This window comes from Lissotriton helveticus, chromosome 11 (genome assembly GCF_964261635.1).
Source record: "Lissotriton helveticus chromosome 11, aLisHel1.1, whole genome shotgun sequence".
In the NCBI taxonomy this organism is placed as follows: Eukaryota; Metazoa; Chordata; class Amphibia; order Caudata; family Salamandridae; genus Lissotriton; species Lissotriton helveticus.
Genome location: NC_136072.1, coordinates 1124860610 through 1124882988, shown reverse-complemented (window position 1 = coordinate 1124882988; position 22379 = coordinate 1124860610). Strand labels below are relative to the sequence as shown.

General features: G+C 47.6%; 1 protein-coding gene across 6 annotated transcripts in view; it reads left to right on the top strand.

The window, feature by feature from the left end:
- DGCR2 (DiGeorge syndrome critical region gene 2) overlaps positions 1-22379 on the top strand; it is a 345968-nt gene that overhangs the window by 170165 nt on the left and 153424 nt on the right. For all 6 annotated transcript variants that reach the window (XM_078667852.1, XM_078667849.1, XM_078667853.1 and 3 more), the window contains 3 exons: positions 13441-13569; positions 18731-18941; positions 19424-19500. In XM_078667852.1, the coding sequence (XP_078523978.1) occupies positions 13441-13569; positions 18731-18941; positions 19424-19500 (417 nt within the window). The remainder of the gene's footprint in view (positions 1-13440; positions 13570-18730; positions 18942-19423; positions 19501-22379) is intronic.

Below are 22379 nucleotides of genomic sequence, written 5' to 3'. Positions count from 1 at the left end.
ACTAAGTGGCGTTGGATGGATGGCGCTCCACTTAGCTAGGGGTCGCTCTGCCAGTGCTTGTGTAACAATTTGTGATGCACTGTATAAGCGCATAATTAAATGATACCGCGTAGGTGTTGAGTGCTAATTGAAGCACCCCTAGTGCTCTCGGTTCTTCTGGGATCTGGGTGTATAGTGTACGAATTGCTGCTTGGAGTCTACTATATACACATAGGAGCATTGGGGAGATAGCGCTATTCTCTTGTAATTTAGAGGAGTCTATGAACTTGTTATCCTTGTAGACATCGCCCAGTGTGCAGAGCCTAGCCGCCTTCAAAACCATCTAAGAGCCCACCTCCCCTGTGACATCAGAGTGATGTTCAAGCGGTATGGCAGGAGCAGATAATGGTCAGAGGAGTCTATCTCTTCTAAATTTCAATCTGCAAATTAACCCCGACCTTGCAGTCTGTGGAGGGCTAGACACAGTTGCTTCTAGTCCAAATGTATACGTAGCACTTGCCTCCCTCCCGTCTGCTCCTCGCCATCAGCAATGTTGGCTACCAAGCCATTGCATCCGTCGTCATTAATCGCATCCTCGCCTGGGCGTCGTCTTGGGTCCGCTCGCTTCTGCTGCCTAACAAATACCATGGATTCTTTAGGCGTCAAGAAAATGTTCACTTGTCTTCCATGCTGCACCTTAAGTCGGACCGGATAAAGCATTGCGTATGAAATGTTCAACATTTGCATTTTATTTTTAACCTGCTGGAATTCTCGTCTCGCCTGCTGGACAGCCATGGTGAAATCTGGGTACAAGGCAATTATGTTGCCCTGATACATTGTACCTTTTTCTTGCACCAAACGAATAGCCGTGTCCCGATCACGATAATTCAATTTAGCAATAATGGGCCTCGGGCGAGCGCTCAGCACTGGTTTTTAGCGCCATTGACCTGTGGGCCCGTTCTACAATTAACACTGATGAAAAGTGCTCTGCTCCAAGTTCTAATCTGTCTGTGTTGGTAGTCTCAGGTATCCCCGTAATGCGGAGGCTATTCTGTCGTGACCTGGCTTTCAGGTCCTCATTCTTGGCCTGACTTGTGGCTAGTAGTTTCTCCATCTGCAGACAGGAGGTGCGCAGTGTGCCAAGTGTGTCCTCTGTTGTGGATATCCGCTGTTCTGCCTTCGTTATTCAAGTCTCTTTTTATCAAGTTTTGTTGCCATGTGGTCCATCCTCATATTTAGGGTATTTAATTTATTGTCTATTGACTGCAGCTGTGCTGCATTGCGCGTAGGCTGCTTTCCAAATTAGTTCCACCTCCTACCCCCAGGTCTTGTTTGGTATCCGAAGAGGCCTGCGACTGAGATTTGGTGAGGCACCGGGACTCAAAAGTTAGCTTAGACTACTGCTTGTCAGTCTTCCCCATGGCGATGCTGTGCCTCTCAACCCCAATATTCTGCTGGAGTGGCGTCCACAGAAGACTAAGCTTTACCACTGTGCTGTTATCCACTAGCAGCTGCATGCTTTTCCTCTGCGAGGCAAAAGTCCGCTGCCAGTTCTGTTTGTTGTCTGCTATGCCTGCACTCTGGATTTGTGCACACCAGTTTCTTTGCTGCGCTGTGTTCACTTTTTCGCACCTGGATATTGTAAGTGTTGAGTACCACCAGAGATGTAGGGGATTCACACAGTTGCAGATCCCAGCTCCTCAGGCACGCTTCTATCTCATGCAGGCCTCCACTTATTCCACACACTGCATGGCACACGTTTATTCTCTTCACTGCTCGCGCCCTTTATGCGCGTCTTGATGCACATAAGCTATTTTACACCGCAGGTCTGATGGATCGCGCAGTCCACACCTTATATGTTTTTTTTGTTTTCTTTTTGATAGCGTCCGTGCTTTACTCCGGGAGGCCAAGCCCTAAACTACAGCCCCAATGACCATGATTGGTTCACTATGGGATCCAAAAAATCACCGTGGTTGTGGCAGTATATAGCAGCGTATCCAGTAGCTCTGTTCTGTAACTTCACCCTCCACGTCTCAACTCGGAGGGTCCAGGAGCACACCATCCGGCAGGTTATCTGCGATACCTTGCAAGCAGTCGCCACCGCACCCAGCGCGCTCTTGTTGGCTTCCTGCTGTGTGCGACTGCAGCTCCCAGCCCACTGGTCTCTACCATACCCTCAGCGCTATCTCATACTTGATTGAGATGCTGCCTGTCGGGGAGACCCGGTTCCATAGTTGCTCACCAGACCCCTGGATAGTGTTGCAGATACTTTCGTGAACACTCTCCCTCAGTCGGAGCTTTTCCTGCTGTGTGCCTGTGCTCCGTTTACAGCGTAGCCGCCATCTTGCCGAAGCGTCATGGACGCCGCGCTCTGCTCGCCCTACAGTCCGCATGTATCACTCAGGTTACTTGCCGTCACCTGACTCTCTGGCACAGACCGGGCAGTGCCAATATCGTATAATCTGGGCTGCAATGACGGCCTGTGTGCAGGATAGTTATTGGATTTAAGCCCTGATGAGCCAAGCAGCACCAATGTGCGGCCATTTTGCTTCCTGTTCACCAGCACCCCCCTATCTGCATGGAACCTTAATATTGTTCTAACCAGAGTCCATCTTCTGAATCACTGCACAATTGTCCTCCGCAATTTCTTTCTGGAAGATTACTTTCTTAATTGCCATCATTTCATTAACCCCTCCCATGCTCGTGACGGAACCGTTCCGTCACGAGCCTGGGGTGGCCTGTGCTGGTGACGGAACGGTTCCGTCACGGGCCGCTCGCCGCTCCTGCGCGGCGCGAATTCCGCGCCTGCGCTGACGTTCTAATGGGTGGGCGGGTCCGTGACGGAACCGTTCTGTCACAAGCACAGCTCACCCGAGGGCCATGACGGAGCGGTTCCGTCACGAGCACGGGACCGCCGTGCGGCCCCGCCTCCCCCTTAGCGCTGCGGCGGAATAGCTGCCGCAGCGAAGTGATTAAGGCATGTCTGTGAGCTTCAGGCACTAACCTTGGAAGTACCATTCTTCCAACTCCATAAAGACAGATTGGTTCTTCGAACTAACCTAAAGTTCCTTCCAAAAGTAGTCTCTTCTTTTCATATTAACCAATCAGTTGTGTTACCTGTTTTCTTCCCTCAACCTGATTTGGTAGCAGAAAGAGCGCTACATACATTAGATGTCAAAAGATCATTATTGTATTATATTGATAGAACAAACAATTTTCACAAAACAACTTTTTGTTGCCTTTGCTCCCCCTCACAAAGGAAAAGCTATCTCTAAAAATTGTATCCAAACGTGTTATATTGAAGCCAAAAGAACTTTATACCTCCAAGAGCGCATTTCTACTCGTAAAATAGGAGCAACTGTGTTTTTTTTGGTAACATTCATATAGCTGATATTTGTAAAGCAGCTACATGGTATATATCGCACACATTTACCAAACATTATTGTGTGGATGTGTTAGCACGTCAGCAGGCTAATGTAGGACAAGCAGTGCTAAACAGTCTATGCAAAGCAAGTAAATCTACAGCACACATATCTCAAACGGATTATGTTACCCTGTAAGCATCTGTTTTTGGCTGTAGAGCAGTAGATTCACATGCACCCTCCCTACTTCCCGGACACCTATGGTTGTTTCAGTTCTTATTATTTACATTATACTCTTATGGACATCTCTATACTACACTTACTCAATTCTCACCCTCTTGCGGAAAAACAATCTAACAAAGGATTCTATGCCCATGCGCAGTCACTGAAAGAATGAGTCACCTTACCTTGTGACTGAAAGACTTCTTTGAAAAAACAACTTATAAACATCCGGACCTGACACAAGATGGCATGCAAAGCATGTGTATCTACAGGTCTACATGTCAAGAACAGATGCTTGCAGGGTAAGTAACATAATCCTTCTTGTGGAGATGTTGTCCCTGGTCTGAGCGGACAATCCAGTTCTTGCCCATGCTAAAGGGCATGATAAAATCGGGCCCCTGCCATATCCATAGAACCAGTGAAAGCCAGGGTGGGAATGCCATGGGTCGAAAAGACTACCCTTTTTACATCAGGGGCCATGTCCCACCTAACACCTTTTCCCTGCACACTGCATGGAAGCTGTCTGCACCGCATGGCACGGAGAGCAAAAAGCTCTACGCTGAGCAAAAGGGTGGCGATACGGGCTATCACTTACTGAAGGATAGCCAAGGGCTTCTCTCCAACTATGACAAGGTACATTGGGAGGAGATGCAGCAGCTAGTCAATCACCTTCTAAAGGGATTTACGGGAGAGGGTGAGACTATCCAGTGACACCATGTGCTGCACCTTCAATGCTGTGGAGACTGCTTTTTATGGGGTGAGCAATTGTGTCTTCATAAGGCACCACGCCTATTTCCATTTTCAAACCAGAGATCCAACAGCATCACCTTAACATGTCTTTTGATGGGGAACCTCTATTAAAGTCACAAGTTGATGATATTCTGGAAAAAATAAAGGACCCTGACATTGCTAAGTCAATTGGCGCCCTTCAGGTCCAGGTTGCCAGAGTCTTGTTTTCACAAACAGCAGCCTAGAGGAGGCTCCAATACTGCCTACTCAGATGCTAACCCCTTATATCAGAGACATCCCTTCCACTAGCAGCAGGGCTGGCTTTAGGGCACTGGGCGCAGAACCGTGGAGGGGGGCGCTGACCTCTGGGGGTGGGGAGGGGGGGCGGGGGAGATGTGTTTACCTATAACTTATGGTTGGAGAGATGAGGCACTTGTGCCCAGTGGTAGTGAGAGAGTCTCAGGAGGCGGTCATGGAGTGTTGGGGTGCCAAAAAATGATTGTCGCACCTGGTGTCACGAGCGCTAAAGCTGGCCCTGACAAGCAGGCAGGTAGAGAGTATAAAAAGGATACCTACAGAGGCAACCATATCAAACCAGAGGTAGCGGCAGCTCTGGCAAGGAGGAGACCTCCACCTCCAGACACTGACTTGCATCCCCTAACCCCCGCCCTCAAATCACATATCACTTGTCTGAAGGAAGTCTGCAGTATTTCTTCTCTCACTGGAAGGAAATCGCAGCAGACTGGTGGGTACTAGCAGTGGTTCACCATTTCTATTGTCTAGAACGTCTCCCAATTCCTTCCAAAATCCCATCCCGCTCCCACAACTTCAGCAAAAACATCTCAACCTTCTGAAGCAAAGGGGTCATCAAACCAGTGTTCCCTCACCACTTGAGCAATTAATTGGCTATTTGCTTCCTCATCCCCAAAAAGGATGCCTCCCTCAGGCCAGTCTTGAACCTTGGACCTCTCAATTGCAGCATCCTCCCCAAACTTTTACTCTTGACCACCTTTCGCAATGTCATCCACCTTCTTCAACAAGGTGATTGAATGTTGGTGCTAGACCTGAAAGACATCTACTTTTACATTCCCTTCTGTCCCGCCCACAAATGCTACCTCAGATGTGTGGTAATGGGGCATCATTGCCAATACAAACTACTTGCTTTCAGGGTCTGCCCTAAGGGTTTTCACAAAGTCTCTGGTTGTAGACGCTGCCCACTTAAAAGGGGGTGGGTGGGTATCTAGAATGTCTTCTGGCTCAATGGTATCAAGCAGAGAGCCAGTGGTTATGATCTAGTGTTGGTGAAGGCGAGCATCTTTCCCTCTCTGCAGTTGCGAAATAGCACAACCTGTTGCAGAGCATGTGGTTCCTAGATCTCATTCCGCAAGACACCATCCTGCAAAAGCCTCCCTCGCCGGCTGGGACACTCATCAGAGGAGGCGCATCAACGGTCTCGAGCTACTTTCTATAAGACTCCCTTTCAAAGCTTTTGGTTCGAGGCATGTGGGCTGCTGAATTCATATCTTGTGCATAGATCGCTGCCTAGTGTTGGGTCCGGATGATTGCACATTGTTGTCCTGGAAGAGTCTTCGAAGTATCACGAGATAGGTGGCTCCTCTCTCGGACTACAGTGCGCATGGGCATCCTCTCCATCCTCCGATTGTTTTTTTCCGCCATTGGGTTCGGATGTACTTTTCTTTACTCAAGTTCGGAAACTTTTCTCAAGGCCAAAAGGCCTTCGGGGTCGTCGGTATTGTTCTTTCGATCGGTGCAAAGTTATTGTTCCAGTTCTTTTCGAGCAGGACGTCGAGGAGAGCCGCGTGGCCTTTTCGACACCAGAGGCCCGATCGTCGATGGAACGGAGCCCGTTCAAACGATGCCCCCTTTGTAACTCTAAGTACCCGCACATCGATGTACACCCGGTGTGCAACAAGTGCTTATCACCAGACCACAATGAGGACAACTGTCTAGCTTGTGCTCGATTCAGGTCAAAGAAGACGCTTAGGCTCCGACGTGCGGCGAGGCAAACAATGACGAAGCCAGCGCCCGACCCCGTGAATATCTTCGGTGAAGAAGACGATGAGGTCGTCGAGGCTCAGGATCCAGGACAGCAATCGGATCCCGGTTCGGAGCATGACTCCACCTATTATGACGACGTTGATGATGAAGGCGATAATGAAAACGTCGTCGAGGTAAGGGACGACGTATCCCCAATCGGAGCCGTTGATGACGACTCAAGCGATGAACCAGGCCCAACAGTGGGTACGGAGCTCAGAACGGACACTGAAAGGCTTCCAAAGGCTCAGGTCGAGGCATCGCCGGAAGGCCTTAGCCAAGATCATGAGGAACGTTCAATAGCTGATCCGCGCCGCCAAGAAAACTGCTTTCAAGGACCGGCTGGACAACAACGCACACAACTGCAAGGAACTCTTCAACATCGTGAAAGAGCTATCCAACCCCAGCGCAGGAAACAACAACATCACCCCATCGCAAGACCTCTGCAACTCCCTCGCTTCATACTTCCACAACAAGATCGCGGACATACACAACAGCTTCAACAACCAACCAACGCACACCAAGACCGAACAACCACCCCTCACCACCACCCTCCACGCCTGGACTCCGATCAGCACCGAAGACACCATCCGCACGATGAACTCCATCCACTCCGGATCACCGACCGACCCCTGCCCTCACCACGTCTTCAACAAGGCTGACGCTGTCATCGCACCCCACCTGCGAGACATCATCAACACATCCTTCGACACCGCCACCTTCCCTGAGAGCTGGAAGCACGCCGAACTCAGCGCTCTACTCAAGAAACCCACAGCGGACCCCACCGAACTCAAGAATTACCGCCCCATCTCGCGCCTCCCGTTTCCAGCCAAAGTCATCGAGAAGACCGTCAACAAGCAGATGGCCGCCTTCCTCGAGACGAATGGATCCCTCGACCCCTCGCAGTCCGGCTTCCGAGCCAATCACAGCACCGAGACCGCCCTCATCGCCGCCACCGATGACATTCGAGCCCTGATGGACAACGGAGAAACAGCGGCCCTCATCCTCCTAGACCTCTCCGCAGCATTCGACACTGTCTGCCACCGCACCCTAGTACAGCGCCTCAGCAACGTCGGAATCCAGGACAAGGCGCTGGAATGGATCATCTCCTTCCTCGACGGAAGAACACAGAGTCCGTCTACCACCGTACAAGTCAGAGGCCACCGAAGTCATCTGCGGCGTCCCTCAAGGATCCTCTCTGAGTCCCACCCTCTTCAACGTCTACATGAGCCCCCTCGCGGCCATCGCACGCCAACACAACCTCAATATAATCTCCTACGCCGACGACACCCAGCTGATCCTCTCCCTGACCAACGACCCCGCCGCCGCCAGAGCCAACCTTCACGAAGGGATGAAAGAGGTAGCCGAGTGGATGACGACCAGCCGCCTGAAGCTGAACTCGGACAAGACGGAGGTCCTCATCCTGGGCTCCTCACCCTCCGCCTGGGACGACTCCTGGTGGCCTCCCGCCCTGGGCACCGCACCCAAACCGACAGACCACGCACGCAACCTGGGCTTCATCCTGGACTCCTCCCTCTCCATGACCAGGCAAGTCAACGCCGTCTCCTCGGCGTGCTTCAACATCCTACGCATGCTACGGAAGATCTTCTGGTGGATCCCCACCGAGACCAGGAAGACCGTCACCCAGGCCCTCGTCACCAGCCGACTGGACTACGGCAACGCCCTCTACGCCGGTACCACCGCCAAGCTCCAGAAGACTCCAGCGGATCCAGAACGCCTCAGCCAGACTCATCCTCGACATCCCACGAACCAGCCACATCTCCGGACACCTGAGAGACCTTCACTGGCTCCCCGTCAACAAAAGAATCACCTTCCGCCTCCTCACCCACGCACACAAAGCCCTACACGACCAAGGCCCGAGCTACCTCAACAATCGAGTCAACTTCTACGCTCCCAAACGCCACCTCCGATCAGCCAACCTCGCCCTCGCCGCCGTCCCCCGCATCCGAAGAGCGACTACAGGAGGAAGGTCCTTCTCCTACCTGGCCGCCAAGACCTGGAACTCCCTCCCGACCGACCTGCGCCTGACCCAAGACCACCTCTCCTTCAGGAAGAAGCTGAAGACATGGCTGTTCGAGCAGTAGCGGCACCCCCCCACCCCCAGCGCCTTGAGACCCTACGGGTAGGTAGTGCGCTCTATAAATGTCAGTGATTGAATAGCCCCGCGTCTCGGCCCGGCTAAGAACATATCACACGAGCCATCGGTCGCACTACTGAAAGCGAAACCGAAAGCCATCGAGTCAAAACCGAAACTGCTGAAGACAGTCTTCGGATCGAAGAGTTCGAACATATCGGATTCCACAAAGAAAGCAAGTGTCGACGACCCTGCGAGGTCAAAAATAACGGCCGTCGAGCCAAAGATCGGTGCGCTGAAATCCATCACCAAAGTCGAGCACGTCGAACCGACGAGGTCGACGTCGATGGACACCGACACTAACAATAAACTTGAGTCTCGGAGGGTTTTCGATCCGAAGCAACGAGTCGACGGCCCTGAGCTCGTCAAAGCCCTCGAGCCGAAAACCAAAGGCGCCTCGAAGGAGCACGTCGAACCGAGGCAAAAGAGCGCGCCTCCGACGCAACAAGCACCTAAGTCAACTCAGGGCCAAAGGCATACTGACGAAAGGGCTAAGTCAATCGGACCTCTATCGACGCCGACCCCGAAAAAGGTCAGTCTGTCTAAAGACTCGCTGCCACCGATAAAGTTTGGACTGCCCCCAACTGCACGCCCTAAGGCGCTCGATCCGAAAACCGGGGTCAAGACACCCAGGTCGGTGTCAACAGGAAAAAGAAGTCATCCTCCAGAAGAGGACATTGTATACCAAGAGCCCTCCTATGATGAACAGTCGACGCTGTATATCGACTCCGAATCTGGCAAACTTTCCATTTACCAAAGGAAGATCAGGTCGGAAAATCCTCTGGAATCATATAAAATTCCACTCAAAAGGAAAAGGGATTCTTTTACATCACCTGTCCTTTTTGAGACTGTAAGCTACCATGGCCAAGACACTTCTACATACTCGCCCACAGACACTCATGAGGATATGGGGTATGACTATAGTGAACAATATGATTACCCTGCGGACACAGATCAAGATGACCAGACTCAGCCATGGGCAGACACTATTGACCCTGGTGAGTCACATACTATTCCAGATACTCCTTCTTATCCTGTCAAAACTTCACCGACAGAAGATACAGCGGCGTTTAACGCATTAATTGAAAGGGCAGCACTGAATCATGATGTAGAAATGCATGCTGACCCAATTGAAGAGAACTTCTTGTTTGACACTTTCTCCATTTCAGAGAAATCTGTTAAGACATTGCCAATGTTGAAAGGTGTTCTTAAACACGCAGGAGACATTTTCAAAGAAACCACAAGAGCAAGGGTTGTTAACCCCAGGATTGAAAGAAAATACAGACCGGCGCCTGTGGACCCTACATACATTAAGGGACAGCTGCCATTGGACTCTTTAGTGGTATCAAATGCTCGTAAGCGTGCCAACTCACAAACTACTGGTGATGCTGCTCCTCCAGACAAAGAGTCTAAAATCTTAGAAGCATCTGGGAAAAGGGTAGCTGCTCAATCAGCTAATATCTGGAGAATTTCCAATACACAGGCCCTATTAGCCAGATACGATAGGGCGCACTATGACACACTAGACCAACTGCTACAGCATTTGCCTGATGCCTACAAAGAGGGAGCAGAAACACTTATAAAAGAAGGGAAGGTAATATCCAACGCATCCATTAAATGTGCGCTTGACGCAGCAGACACCGCAGCCAGAGCCATCAACACAAGTGTCATGCTCAGGAGACCTGCTTGGTTGCGCATCTCTGGCTTCAAACCTGAGATTCAAACCACATTATTAAATCAGTCTGTGAACCCTGATTTTTTATTTGGTCCTGACGTGGACACAATCTTAGAGAAGATTAAAAAAGACACAAAGACAGCCAAATCTATGGGTGCCTTGCAGTCGCAACAATTCAGAGGCGGCTCCTTTCGTCGCTCCGGTAACAGAGGGAGCTACAAGAGGCCAGGCATCCCAGCAGACTCCATACTATAAAGGGAGCACGCAAACCACCTATAATAAGAACAATAGAGGTGGATACCGTGGCAACAGCAGCAAGGGCAGAGGACGAGGGAATAACACCACCAGATCCTCCGCCAATACTAAACAGTGACGCCTTGTCACTGCCCCCAGACCATGTAACACTGGTCGGGGGACGATTACAACAGTTCCTGCCAGTCTGGGAGAGCATTACCACAGACAGGTGGGTGAGACAACCTATTCAGTACGGCTATTGTCTAGAGCTAACATCCACTCCACCCAACATACCCTCACGACACCGTCCTATGTCCGCAGAGCACATAGACTTATTGCAGCAGGAAGTCTTCAGTATGCTGCAAAAAGGGGCCATAGAACTCGTCCCTATACAGCAACAGGGTACCGGGGTGTACTCGCTGTACTTCTTAATCCCCAAGAAGGACGGGTCTTTCAGGCCAATACTAGACCTCAAGCCCCTAAACCAATACATCTTGTCAGAGCACTTTCACATGCTCACTTTACAGCAGGTTCTGCCATTACTCAGTCAAGGAGACTTCCTCGCAACATTAGACCTAAAGGATGCGTATTTCCACATACCAATACATCCAGCACACAGGAAGTATCTCAGGTTTACCATGCAAAATCAGCACTACCAGTTCAAGGTACTGCCTTTCGGGGTGACAACTGCCCCAAGGGTGTTTACCAAGTGCCTAGCGACAGTAGCGGCGCACCTGCGGAGAAACCATATTCACGTCTACCCCTATCTGGACGACTGGCTTATCCAAGCAAAGTCAGCCCAGCAATGTGCCAGCCACATATCCCGCACTATTCACCTCCTACACAGCCTCGGATTCTCATTGAACTACACAAAGTCTCATCTCCAACCCGCCCACGTACAACAGTACCTGGGAGCGACAATAGATACTCTGGCAGCAAAGGCTCAGCCAAACTCAGCAAGGATCATCAGCATTCAATCGCTGATCCAGGGATTCAGACTCCAACACTCGCTCCCGGCACGGGTATTTATGCAGTTGATAGGCATGATGGCCTCCTGCATCTTCATAGTCCCCCACGCCAGACTACACATGCGTCCGCTTCAGGAGTGCTTAGCACAGCAGTGGAACCAGGCTCAAGGACTTGTAGGAAAGTAGTACTGTTACAGTCTATGCCGAGTATCTGTATGTACAGCAGCACACACTACAAACTGAAAATGTTAGTTACACTGTAGCAGCTATTGGATAAGTGACTTCTAGCTGCAGCTTTCTTACCTTTCAATTCCCCCAGATGTCAGACTGGATCTGGAAATGTTCTGTGTCAGCAGTACCCCTGCGTGCCATCATGTGATTCCATCTGGCTCGGCATGACGTAATCTGCATCGGCTGTAACGTCGCGGGTACTTATATAGGCGCCAACCATGCGTGTGGAGTCAGTTCTTTTCTTTCTGTGCCAGTTAATAGCTGATCCGGAAAAGACCTACCCCTCTGTCTCTTTCGAACAGGCTTTTTTTCAGCATTTTGTTGAGAATTTTTTTTTCTTGTATGCTGAGGGATGACCTCTAGACGGGTAGGTTTCAAGCCATGTGGTAACTGTCACTGCACCATATTGGTAACTGACCCCTATTTTGTTTGCTCCAGCTCAGTCGTGCCGGACTGCAGGGCCATGGCTCTGAAGGCCTTGTGGAAGTGTTCCATGAAGTTCCTTGGGGCTAGTAGTCGACACTGTTGAGCGTGACTCTTTGGAGGTCCCAGTCCCAATCAAGGAGGAGAAGGTTGCAAAGCAGCTCCAGATGACCCAGTTCCTCTTTGCACTTGAGTTCCTCGGAACACCCTGGGAAAGGGCATAAGAAAAAGTAATTCAAACAGACTTCGACTTCACCTCGTCGCTCATCAGTCGATGAGAAAGGTAAAACGCATCGACGCTCTAGGCATGCTTCCGCTGAAACATTGCCGGGTAGGACTCTGCATCTCCCTCCATTTCCGGGTACCTTGGCGACTCCTGCTCAAATGAGAGCATTCTACAAGACCGTGTGTTGCGTATCTGAGCGAGTCAACCTCTCTGGTGCGCTTTTGGGCCCACTGTGTCAGGAGAGGCCCCATCAGGCTCCATGCTGATGGCTACGGCCTAGGTGCTGGTGGGGTCTCATGAATCCGATTCCGGGTTGGCGCCGGTCATGCCAACACAACCGTTCCTGGCGCTGTCCATGAAGTCAATGCCTCTGGCGCCAGCCCCATTCTGATACCCGACAACTCTACTTTTTGATCTTACTTATTAATTAACTTTCTTTTCATAATACACCTGTGCAGCGTACTGTGTTCACTCGCCACTCCATATCACTCACCCGCTGTGCGAAAAACAATCTAACATGACATTCCATCCTCAAAAACACTGAGCAAACATCTGAGCTCAACATAAGATGGCAGGAGTATGAAGAGCATGTGAATCTACAGCAATACACACTACGAACAGATGCTTAGAAGATAAGTAACATTCTTTGGGTCGGTCTATGCCTCACCATAGAGCATGCACAATGTCTCTTTTGACTCTGTCCTTGGTCGATGTTTCTCTCTCTATTTCTGGATTTTTTCTTTCTTTTTTGCTTTTTTGTTCTACCTTTGGGTTGTACCCTCCTTGATTTGGTCCTGCGACTGGAGACCATACACATTTTATAAAGTGCTCCTTTGGATTTCTGTGCTGCAAAGAGATGTTCCAGTGTCTCCTACAAATCTGAGAAGGGTGAACGTTTGGTACCAGACACTAGAGAGTAAGCGTGGGTGTCTTGTTATGGGCTCTTAACTTTGTGTTTTGTGACTTTAACCTTACAGGTTGTGTTAATCACTTGTTGCATTTGTAGGTTGAAGAAAATGTGTAGGAATTTTAGTACGCAGTGACACTTGATAATAGGCTAATGATGTTCTCCAGAGACAATTCTAGCACTCTGCCAGCACCACTCGTTTTTGATGATACCGTGGACAAGCTACTTGTGATATTGAATCAAGCCCATACATTTCATTCTCTCTCTTGTCCAGGGCTGACCCCTGATCAGCGTACTTACCATGGGAAGGAGAGCGTGGACTCCAAACACAACCGAGGTCGAGGGGGTGGAGAGACCACTCGCTTCCACACTGTGAACGTGGCACAGTCTGTCCGCTTCAGCAGTAAGTTGCAGTATTTTTTGATTAGACAATTGGCATCTGAATCTCATGAACCTTGCTGGCTTTTCCAGGTAATTTCCTGTTTTGGAATAAGCCTTAATTGTTAATTCATTATGCAGACCATAAATATAGAAGTGACGGTCTGAGAGCGACTGAATGAAATAGGTGAGCTTGGAGTGTAAAAGGTCTTTTAGGAACTGATGTTTTAATTCCCCCTTTAAAAGTTGAGATTAATGTGGCTGTTGTAATGTGTTATAATAAAATTCCATAGAACGTATTCAGAGTATGATTGCTTGAAGGGTGAAGGCTTTCTGAATCTGGGAGTGTCCATCTTGAGCAGAGTTTGGCTTTTTCTACTGGACAGCTGAAGGTTTCGAGATGAATATTTAAGCTTTTTCAAATGAATCGCCTTGAACGTGATACACTAAGTCATGAAGGCAGAGTGACTTTCAGTTGGAAACCTAGCTAGGGAAGAATGGACTGGTGTGATTTACATTAGACTACCAAGTAGAGGACTGTTTTAAGGGGAGCTTTGTGACATTAAGGTGGCCCAGTCAGCAGCGCCTTTCTGTGAGATGCTTTGGGCGTGAATGACCAGCTTAAAAACTTATTTGTGAATACAGGCTTGACACTATGAAGATGCTTTAGTTGGAATTTAGCATTCATGACAATCTTTGATGTGCAGATCGAGGTGGAGTAGTTTGCCGATCTTGATGCTAAGAGACTTAGTTAAGATAATGATAATCTGTGTGAGTCCATGTCTTTAGTTGGTGTTAACATTTGGCTTGAAGTTTGTTTGAGAGACGGGAAAGTTCCGTTTTTTAAATATTGATATTTCGTTCAAATAGCACAATGCAAACAGGCCTTGACATTGAAGTAAATGTTTGGGTGTCTCTAGCTTTCTTGATAAAGAATTCAGTTTGTAAAGGGTCTAACTTTTGCATACTGTTTAAGATCCAACTCTGTATATTCAGAAAAGGGGCAGTAAGGGTCGTGAGCATGTTTCAGCATTTGATTTTAAAGTTACTTTGAGGATATACTGCAGAAAAGCGATGCCATGCACATAGCTCAGTGATTACGCATAATGATTAACCTGTCGGTATGGGGGCTGATCTCTGAGGGATCCCTGTACAATGTGCATGGCATCGCTTCTCTGCATTATGCCAGCGATACTCAGTTACATTAAAATCAAATACTAAACAATCCTTTAACTGTCAATATGGGGGCTAGTGAGAATAGAGGTCTGTGGTACATACTGCTCAAGAGATTTTCACATGTGGGAGGAAAGTATTTTCTCTTTTGATGTTACATTCTGTTGGAGAACTAAACATTTAAGAAACACTTAAAGGTTACAGTTAAGACTGGAACAGCAGATCTTAAAAGAAGGCAGAGATCAGAAGAGGTCTAAAACAGCATCAAGAACCAGAGTAGAAAGCCGCAAATGATTTCAACACAACGGTTGCAGTGGTCTTGTGCCCTGACCTAGGGAAAGATCGTAATGTACCTGTGAATGCAATATGAGGGAATGGTGACTCAAGATTACAATACAACCAGCATTTTCAATGCAATAAGTCTCGCATTTGCTAGTTTTTAATATATTGACATTGTAAAGAAAATGCCTTTTATCTGTGCTTTAAAAGCATCACATATATAAAAGGCATTGTTATTTTTAATGCCAATAGCTCAAATTATCACAAATGCGAGTGCACTTTAATGATGGCCCGCCCCTTTCTGTAGACGCTACTAGGATATTTTTTAGGTGACAGTGAGCAGCCTCTAAAGAGAGGGGCGTGGCCAACATTAAAATGAAAGCGTGTACGGGGCGCTTTCACCCAAAGCGAAAACAAAATAATTAATTTAGAAAGGTTCTGTTGCACGGCCGCTAAAGTGAAAGCTGACCGTGCTTTTAAATAAATAAATAAGCTTGGCCGCTAAGTGAAAGCGGCCCGTGCTGTAAAATAAATAATTAAATGCGGATGCTAAAGTGAAAGCGGACCGTGCTCTAAATTTAATAATCAAATAAGTGCAGCCACCATAGTTAAAGTGGACCATGCTGAAATTTAAATAAATACATTAGTATAAGCGTGTGGCATGGAATAGGGGAAGATCATTAAAGAAAATAGTGCTCTCCGACTTATAAAGCATGCTGTGTAATAACACAAGTAAAAAGACTAGTCGTTATGGGAGGTTATCAATGCAGACAAGGCGGTACCAAGGAGGGACTATTATGCCTATTCACAAATGAAAAGCAACGATTTTGCAACGACAGTAACAGGAGCCATTTGAACAGATGGGTGGGACATGGAAGGAGGTTTCTGCTATGCCAAACCTCAATACAGCATGACTCGCAGAGCAGCGCATGTGCTGCCCAGGCTCGACCTAAAAAGGGCAAGGTTTTGTACCCCCACAAACAGTGTTTCCAGTCACTTTTTAGGTTGAAGCTACTAGGCAGTGCAGCTGTTTGGTTTGCTAAAGACATCTTGGGGACATTCCGAAAGCTGACCTAGAAATGCATTCCACCTGCTGCTTTGTGGTTGATAACTTACATTGTCTGACTTCCCATTTGCTGGCTTTATGTGCGTTAGGCTGTCCAGCTTGAGCTACCCCACCCCCGTGGCAAAACATTGTGTTCGAGGCATATGAGCTGTAGATCATATGCTATGCATATATCGCCATCTAGTGTTGGGTCCGGATGTTTGCACTTTGTTTTTCTTCGAAAGTCTTTCCATTCATGAGGTAGGTCACTCCTCCTTTTGGTGATAGTGCGCGTGGGCATCAACTCCATTGTTAGATTGTTTTTTTCCGCCATCGGGTTCGGATGTTACTCACTGCTCTCCATTTCGACACCTTTTCTTCGGTTTCTCTCGGCGCGCAAGACACAACTTCGACGGTATTGTTTCCGATCGCGTATACTATTCTTTGCATGTTGGATTTTCTGGTTAAAACTCACTTTCGAACGAGAGAGTTCATGGAGGGCCATTGGGCCTTCCCCCTTTGGTTCGACTAGCGGTCGATGGAACAAACCTCGTTTAAATTCTGCCCTCGGTGCCACGCAAACACCTGTGCACCGACTCACACGGAGTGTGTAACATGTGCCTGTCCACAGAGAACAGGACTGCGACGTGTGCAAAGCGTTCCGCTCCAAGAAGACACTTTGCGACCGTCAGGCTCAATGTTGCGACATGCAAAGTCAACACCCAGCCTCCATTTCGGACCTCTTTAGATCTGATGAAGAAGCCGAGGACACTATCAGGCTGAAGAAGAGCAGTAACCGATCTCCAATTCTGAGTATGGCTTCGATCTGGATGTTGACTTACCACAGGAACAACGTACTGTGAGTACAGAAACTCCCTTGCCCCGACATCCACCTGAACCCAAAAAGAAGGCTCAGGACCAAAACACGTGCCCTTCACGCCCAGGTCGACCCCGAGATCACACTTCCGATGCCCCACCTTCGGCCTCGGCACCAAAGCCTAACAAAAAGTCATCTGGTTCTGAAAAGCCCCAATCCAAAACGGGAACCTTGCCGAAACCTTCCGGATCAAAATCTAAGCCCACCTCCGAACCTCAACCATCTGCACCGAAAAGTACTTTGGATCCAAAAACACCAGCCCCAAAACCATCGGGACCGAAACCTTCGGCGCCGAAAACACCGCAAGCACCGAAGTCACCAAAAACTAGTTTCGACAATCCGCTCCATAAACCGGACCCAAAACATAAGGTGTTGTACATTCATCCAAAATCTAGCCATATCACCACAACAGTGACTCTAAAGAGAAGGACTGATGCTGAAGAGGAATATCGCATTCCTTTGAAGAAGAGAACTGTCGGAACTAACCCTTCCCCTCCTCCTCTTCCTCTTCCTATCCCATCTCCACCTTCTCCACAGTCTATACCTGTGCCTACTTCACCTCAGCACTCACCACATACACCTGACAGCCAGGATGATCGGGATGATAATGGGGACGACACCCAACCAATACCTGTAGACCCATAGGACGACTACAATATTAACTCGCCTACAGGCAATGATCCTGACCTATATCCTACCAAACCCTCTCCACCAGACAACAGGGTAGGTTACATTGAATTGCTGGGTGGGGCTGCCAATTACCATGGGGTGCAGCTCCACAAAGATTCCCTTGAAGAGGATTTCCTTTCCGAGACACGTAGCACAACTCAAAAGTAATCACACACTTTACCAAGGCTCAAAACTGAAAACATTACTACAGAAAAGCAAGTGATGCACTGTTGCAAGAACCCTAATTTCTTGCTTGCCCAGTTGAGGTAACAGTGCATTAAAGTATCCATATATGCCTCATCTAAGCTTCTTGCAGCCTTCTAGCCGAAAAAATAACAAACATTGGCAAAGCCAGTAGGTCTGGCGTAGGCAGCCTTTTGGCTTTTTCAGTGTTGGTTTTTGTTGTCGAATTGCCTATGCCTTCATCAACTTAAAAAACAAAACTTTTTTTGCATTAAAAAATCACACATTACTGTAGTAGGCCCTGGCACTTGATTGTTTTGTGTGTGAATGTTTTCCTAGTGAAAGGACACACTAGGCCACTTACAGTGATTTTGGCCAATATTTGTGGTGGACTGACCAATTACCCCATGCTGTATACTTAAGTAGGCAGAAGAAAATTGTGAATGACATACTAATAGACCAGTGAGTGAAGTGGCTAGCTGAAAGGCTCTGTAAGTAGGTGCATTATACACATAATTTTAGTACAATCAAAAGGTCTTTGCTAAGAGCAATAGAATTCTAAAACTATTAAGTGCAAAGGGAGGATGTTCAGTGAATTAGTGAAGATTTCTAAATGTGTTCATATTCTGATATCTTTTTTTTTTTTAAACAAATAGGGCCATCAATGTAGAACCCTTGATTAAGCACAACAAAGTCCACCTAGGCAGAGTATTACTCTGTATTGGGAGGCACAAGACTTTGTCATTGCATGTTGTTTATCTGCCTGATGCGAAGAGCATACAAACGTAAAGAAACGAGAATGGGGATTTAGAAACAACCAAGCGGCTCATCAGATGTGTTATAAATAGCATGCATGACTCTTTAAGGCTGATCTGTTTCAATAATTAATGCTGCGCTGTTATGTGGAAATGGTCCTAAATTTTCGGGGGTGCTTTCCCCTTTGCCTTCCATGTTTCCTAGGAAAATGCCCAACAGGGTGGCATCATTACGAAGGAACAGCCAGCTGCTACAAAGTTTTTGTCAGTGGCGAGAACTACTGGGATGCATCTGAGACATGCCAGAAAGTCAACGGGTCCCTGGCGACTTTTACCACCGACCAGGAGCTGAAGTTCATTCTTTCACAGGAATGGAACCTGGAAGAGAGGGTCTTTGGACAAAAGGACCAGAGAAGGTGTGTGTAAAAATAACGAAAGCTGTATCATGTTTGGGAGTAAATGATGGCTGCTGTCTATGGAGATCTTAAAACTAGCCATGACTTGTGAGCTTGAGGCTGATGTTATTTAAGAGTCTGCTTCCTACTTGGCAACTGCATTTAACAAACCTGGTCAGGAAGATCTAGGTAGATGATCTTGCTTGATGTGGGGCAGAAAGGGATGTTATTTGAATAAAATGGTCGTATGCTGAGGTACTTTTTTTTAGCGATTGTGCTTACCTACGGAAATTAATGATCCCTCTGCCTGTACTTATTAATTGTTTTACACAGTTGAGCAGTGATGAAGTAACCAAACCCATTAGATTACTTTCCCAAATGTACTATTATAATTGATCATAACAGCACCCAACCATAGCCCAGCCCATATCCGTTTTACTCTTCTATTCTTCTTTGTACTTTTTTACAATAAGATTATGAAGTGATTTCTGTTACTCCTGTAGGTTCTGGGTCGGCTACCAGTTTGTTATCACGGGCAGGAACGTTTCTGTGGAAGGTCACTGGGAAGTGGCATACAAAGGTAAGTTGGGCCTGATAGACCTGTTTTCCCTATAGGATTGCACAGAGCATGAAACTGCATTCATTATGATTTGTGGATGGGCATTAGGAAGGCGTTGAAACAGATGCTTCTTCTTTACCCAGTGTATGACTTCGTACAGACCACTGAAAATTGAGTCTCACAAGAGCACAGTGCTGAACCATAACCAATTCAATTATTTATACTTCTGTTTAGAACCAATTTTTCAACATTTGGGATCTCTAAAAAATAAATAAATAATAATTCCAGTTTTGTAAAGCGCAAACCTATCACCTCTAAGGGGATCCAGGAGCTGGGGGCTGTTGGGGAGATTAAGTGAGCTATTGCCCAGAGTCACATGATGCTGAGCTGAGCTGCTGCTGGCACTGAGGATTGAACCATGAGCCCTGTGCACCTGACTCAACCGCTCTGCCGCTGCGCCACACCTCTCCCTCTGTGGGTCTTCATTGTAGCTCCTAAGCACCGACTATCTCTGCCTACATGCAGGATCTCGCAGCACTTTGATGTTGTCCCCTCCACCCCTTTTTGAATGCTAAATATATTGACCTCTCTGGGATTCGCTAATTGCTTTTTTTAAATGGCTTATCAGAATCTGAGATTCGTTCACTTTCTAAACCCTGATTTTAAAAGGAAAAGTAAAGGCACTTGTGAGCTAATCCTAAAACAAAGCTAACCAGAACCCCCCCACTTCCCCCCCCCCCTCCTCAAACCACATGGTCCTGTACTTGCTGCTATCCAAGTAGTTCGGCTATGGAGCGGGATCTTCGGCTACTAGGCTCCACCTACAAACCTATTTTTGACTTTGAGAAAGCAATGGAACAGTTATTGCTTTGCTTTAAATTCTTTAAACGTCCCATGCGTTTGATAATTTTATACACTTTCTTTCCAGTTTTTTGCCCCTCATTTTTCCTTGTCATTTGGAGGCAGACACAGATGTTGCAGCAATGGAGAAATTCCAGTATAGAAAGAAATGTTCTATTTTTGTTCTTCTGCACAGACCCGCAATGGGGCAGAAAAAATAATTTACTCTTTCTGGTCTTTCACAAAATGCTGATCTGTCTGAGCACTGGGGATCAGTTGAAGAGCCAAGTCTTGAGATCCTTCCTGAAATGGGTCAGCGACCGGGATTGTCTGAGTTGGAGAGGCAGGGTGTTCAGGTCTTGGCAGCGAGGATGAGCGGTGGCCATGGCCAGCTGGGCGGAGCGGGGGTGTCTGGTGGGTACGTGGAATGAGCGGTGGTGGTTCAGGTATTCTGGTAGTTCATCGTGGAGGGCTTTGTAGGCGTGGGTGAGGAGCTTGAAGGTGATTCTTTTGAAGCCTGGGAGCCAGTGCAGTTCTCGGAGGTATTCGGTGATATGTCTGCGGTGGGGGTGTCCAGGCCCAGTCTGGCTGCGGTGTTTTGAACGTTCTATAGTTTCCTGAGGAGTTTCTGGGTAACGCCGGCACTGGGTGCGTTGCCGTAGTCTAGTCTGCTGCTGATGACTGCGTAGATTACAGTTTCTCTGGATTCATTGGGGATCCATCTGAATGTTTGAGGCAGGCGAAGCGTGTGAAAGCATGTGGAGGAGACTGTTTTGATCTAACGGTTCATTGTGAGCGACGAGTCCAATATGATGCTGAGGTTTGTGGGTGGTCCTTGGGGTGGGCGTGGAGTTCCCAATGCGGAGGGGCACCATGAGTCGTCACATGCTGAGGGGGTGGATCCTAGGAAGAGTACTTCGATCTTGTCCGAGTTGAGTTTGAGGCAACTGTTTTTCATCCAGTTGGCAACGGCTTTCATTCCGCTGTGGAAGTTGTGTCTGGCGGTTCTGGGTTTGTTGGTGAGGGAGTCTTGTGTCTCTGAGTATGGTTCTGAGGTTTCTTGGGCTCCTCTTCTAATGCATCCTCATCCTGTATTCCATATAGCACATGTGGACACTGCAACCGAATTTAAAATTTTAAGGAGGCCAGTACCAGGTTGCTTCTCCAGTGCTTCCCAGATCTCTCTATAGATGGCTTATGACCACCTGACGAAGTAGATGGGTACCAACCTGACCTGCAGGTTGCCATTCACCCTTCCCAAACCAGACTCCATGGTTGTGACAGATGTGTCACTGCTAAGGTAGGTTATCTGGTAGAGGTGGAAATCTGAGGCCTCTAGTCTCCTGCGGAGACACAACTCCACATAAATGGAGCTTCAGATGATCCATTTTGGTGCTGAAAAGCCTTCTTACTGACAGTAGGAAGCTGGCTCTGTATATACTATACCAAAGTAAGGTATAGTGTGCACCGAGTCCAGTGGATCCCTAAAGGCTTACAGAGGTAAAAGTAGATTATACCTTACTCTCTATTTGTGGTAGTGTGGGTGAGCAGTAAGGCTTTATCAGAGGGTAGTGTAAAGCAGTTATGGTAGACACTCAGGCAAAAAACAGTGTCACACACTCAAAGAATGAACTAGGACCAATTGTTTATAGTAAAAATATTTCTTTAGTTGTATTTTATTTTTAGAACCAAGCAGGATTTGGTACAGGTAAATACAGTTTGACCAACAAGCAAGCTGACTTTTATTATAGGTTTGTAAAATATTCAAATACAGTTGAGATTACTTCTGGATTACTTTTGATTACTTTTTAGAGTACTTTTTTAGATCAATCTTTCTACTCGGTGTGACAATTCTAGATATCACACTGGGACACTTCCTAGATAAAAGGCTCAGGTAAGTAAAACAGTTTTCATAAAACCACAGTTTCTTATGTTTCCATACAAACACCCTCAACAGACGTCTTTCAGAGGAAAACAGTCAATGCAATCCTATGGAGGAAAATTAGGTAACAGGTAACTAAACTGTCTAGAGGGTTGAGTTTTTGGGGTTAGAACAAAGG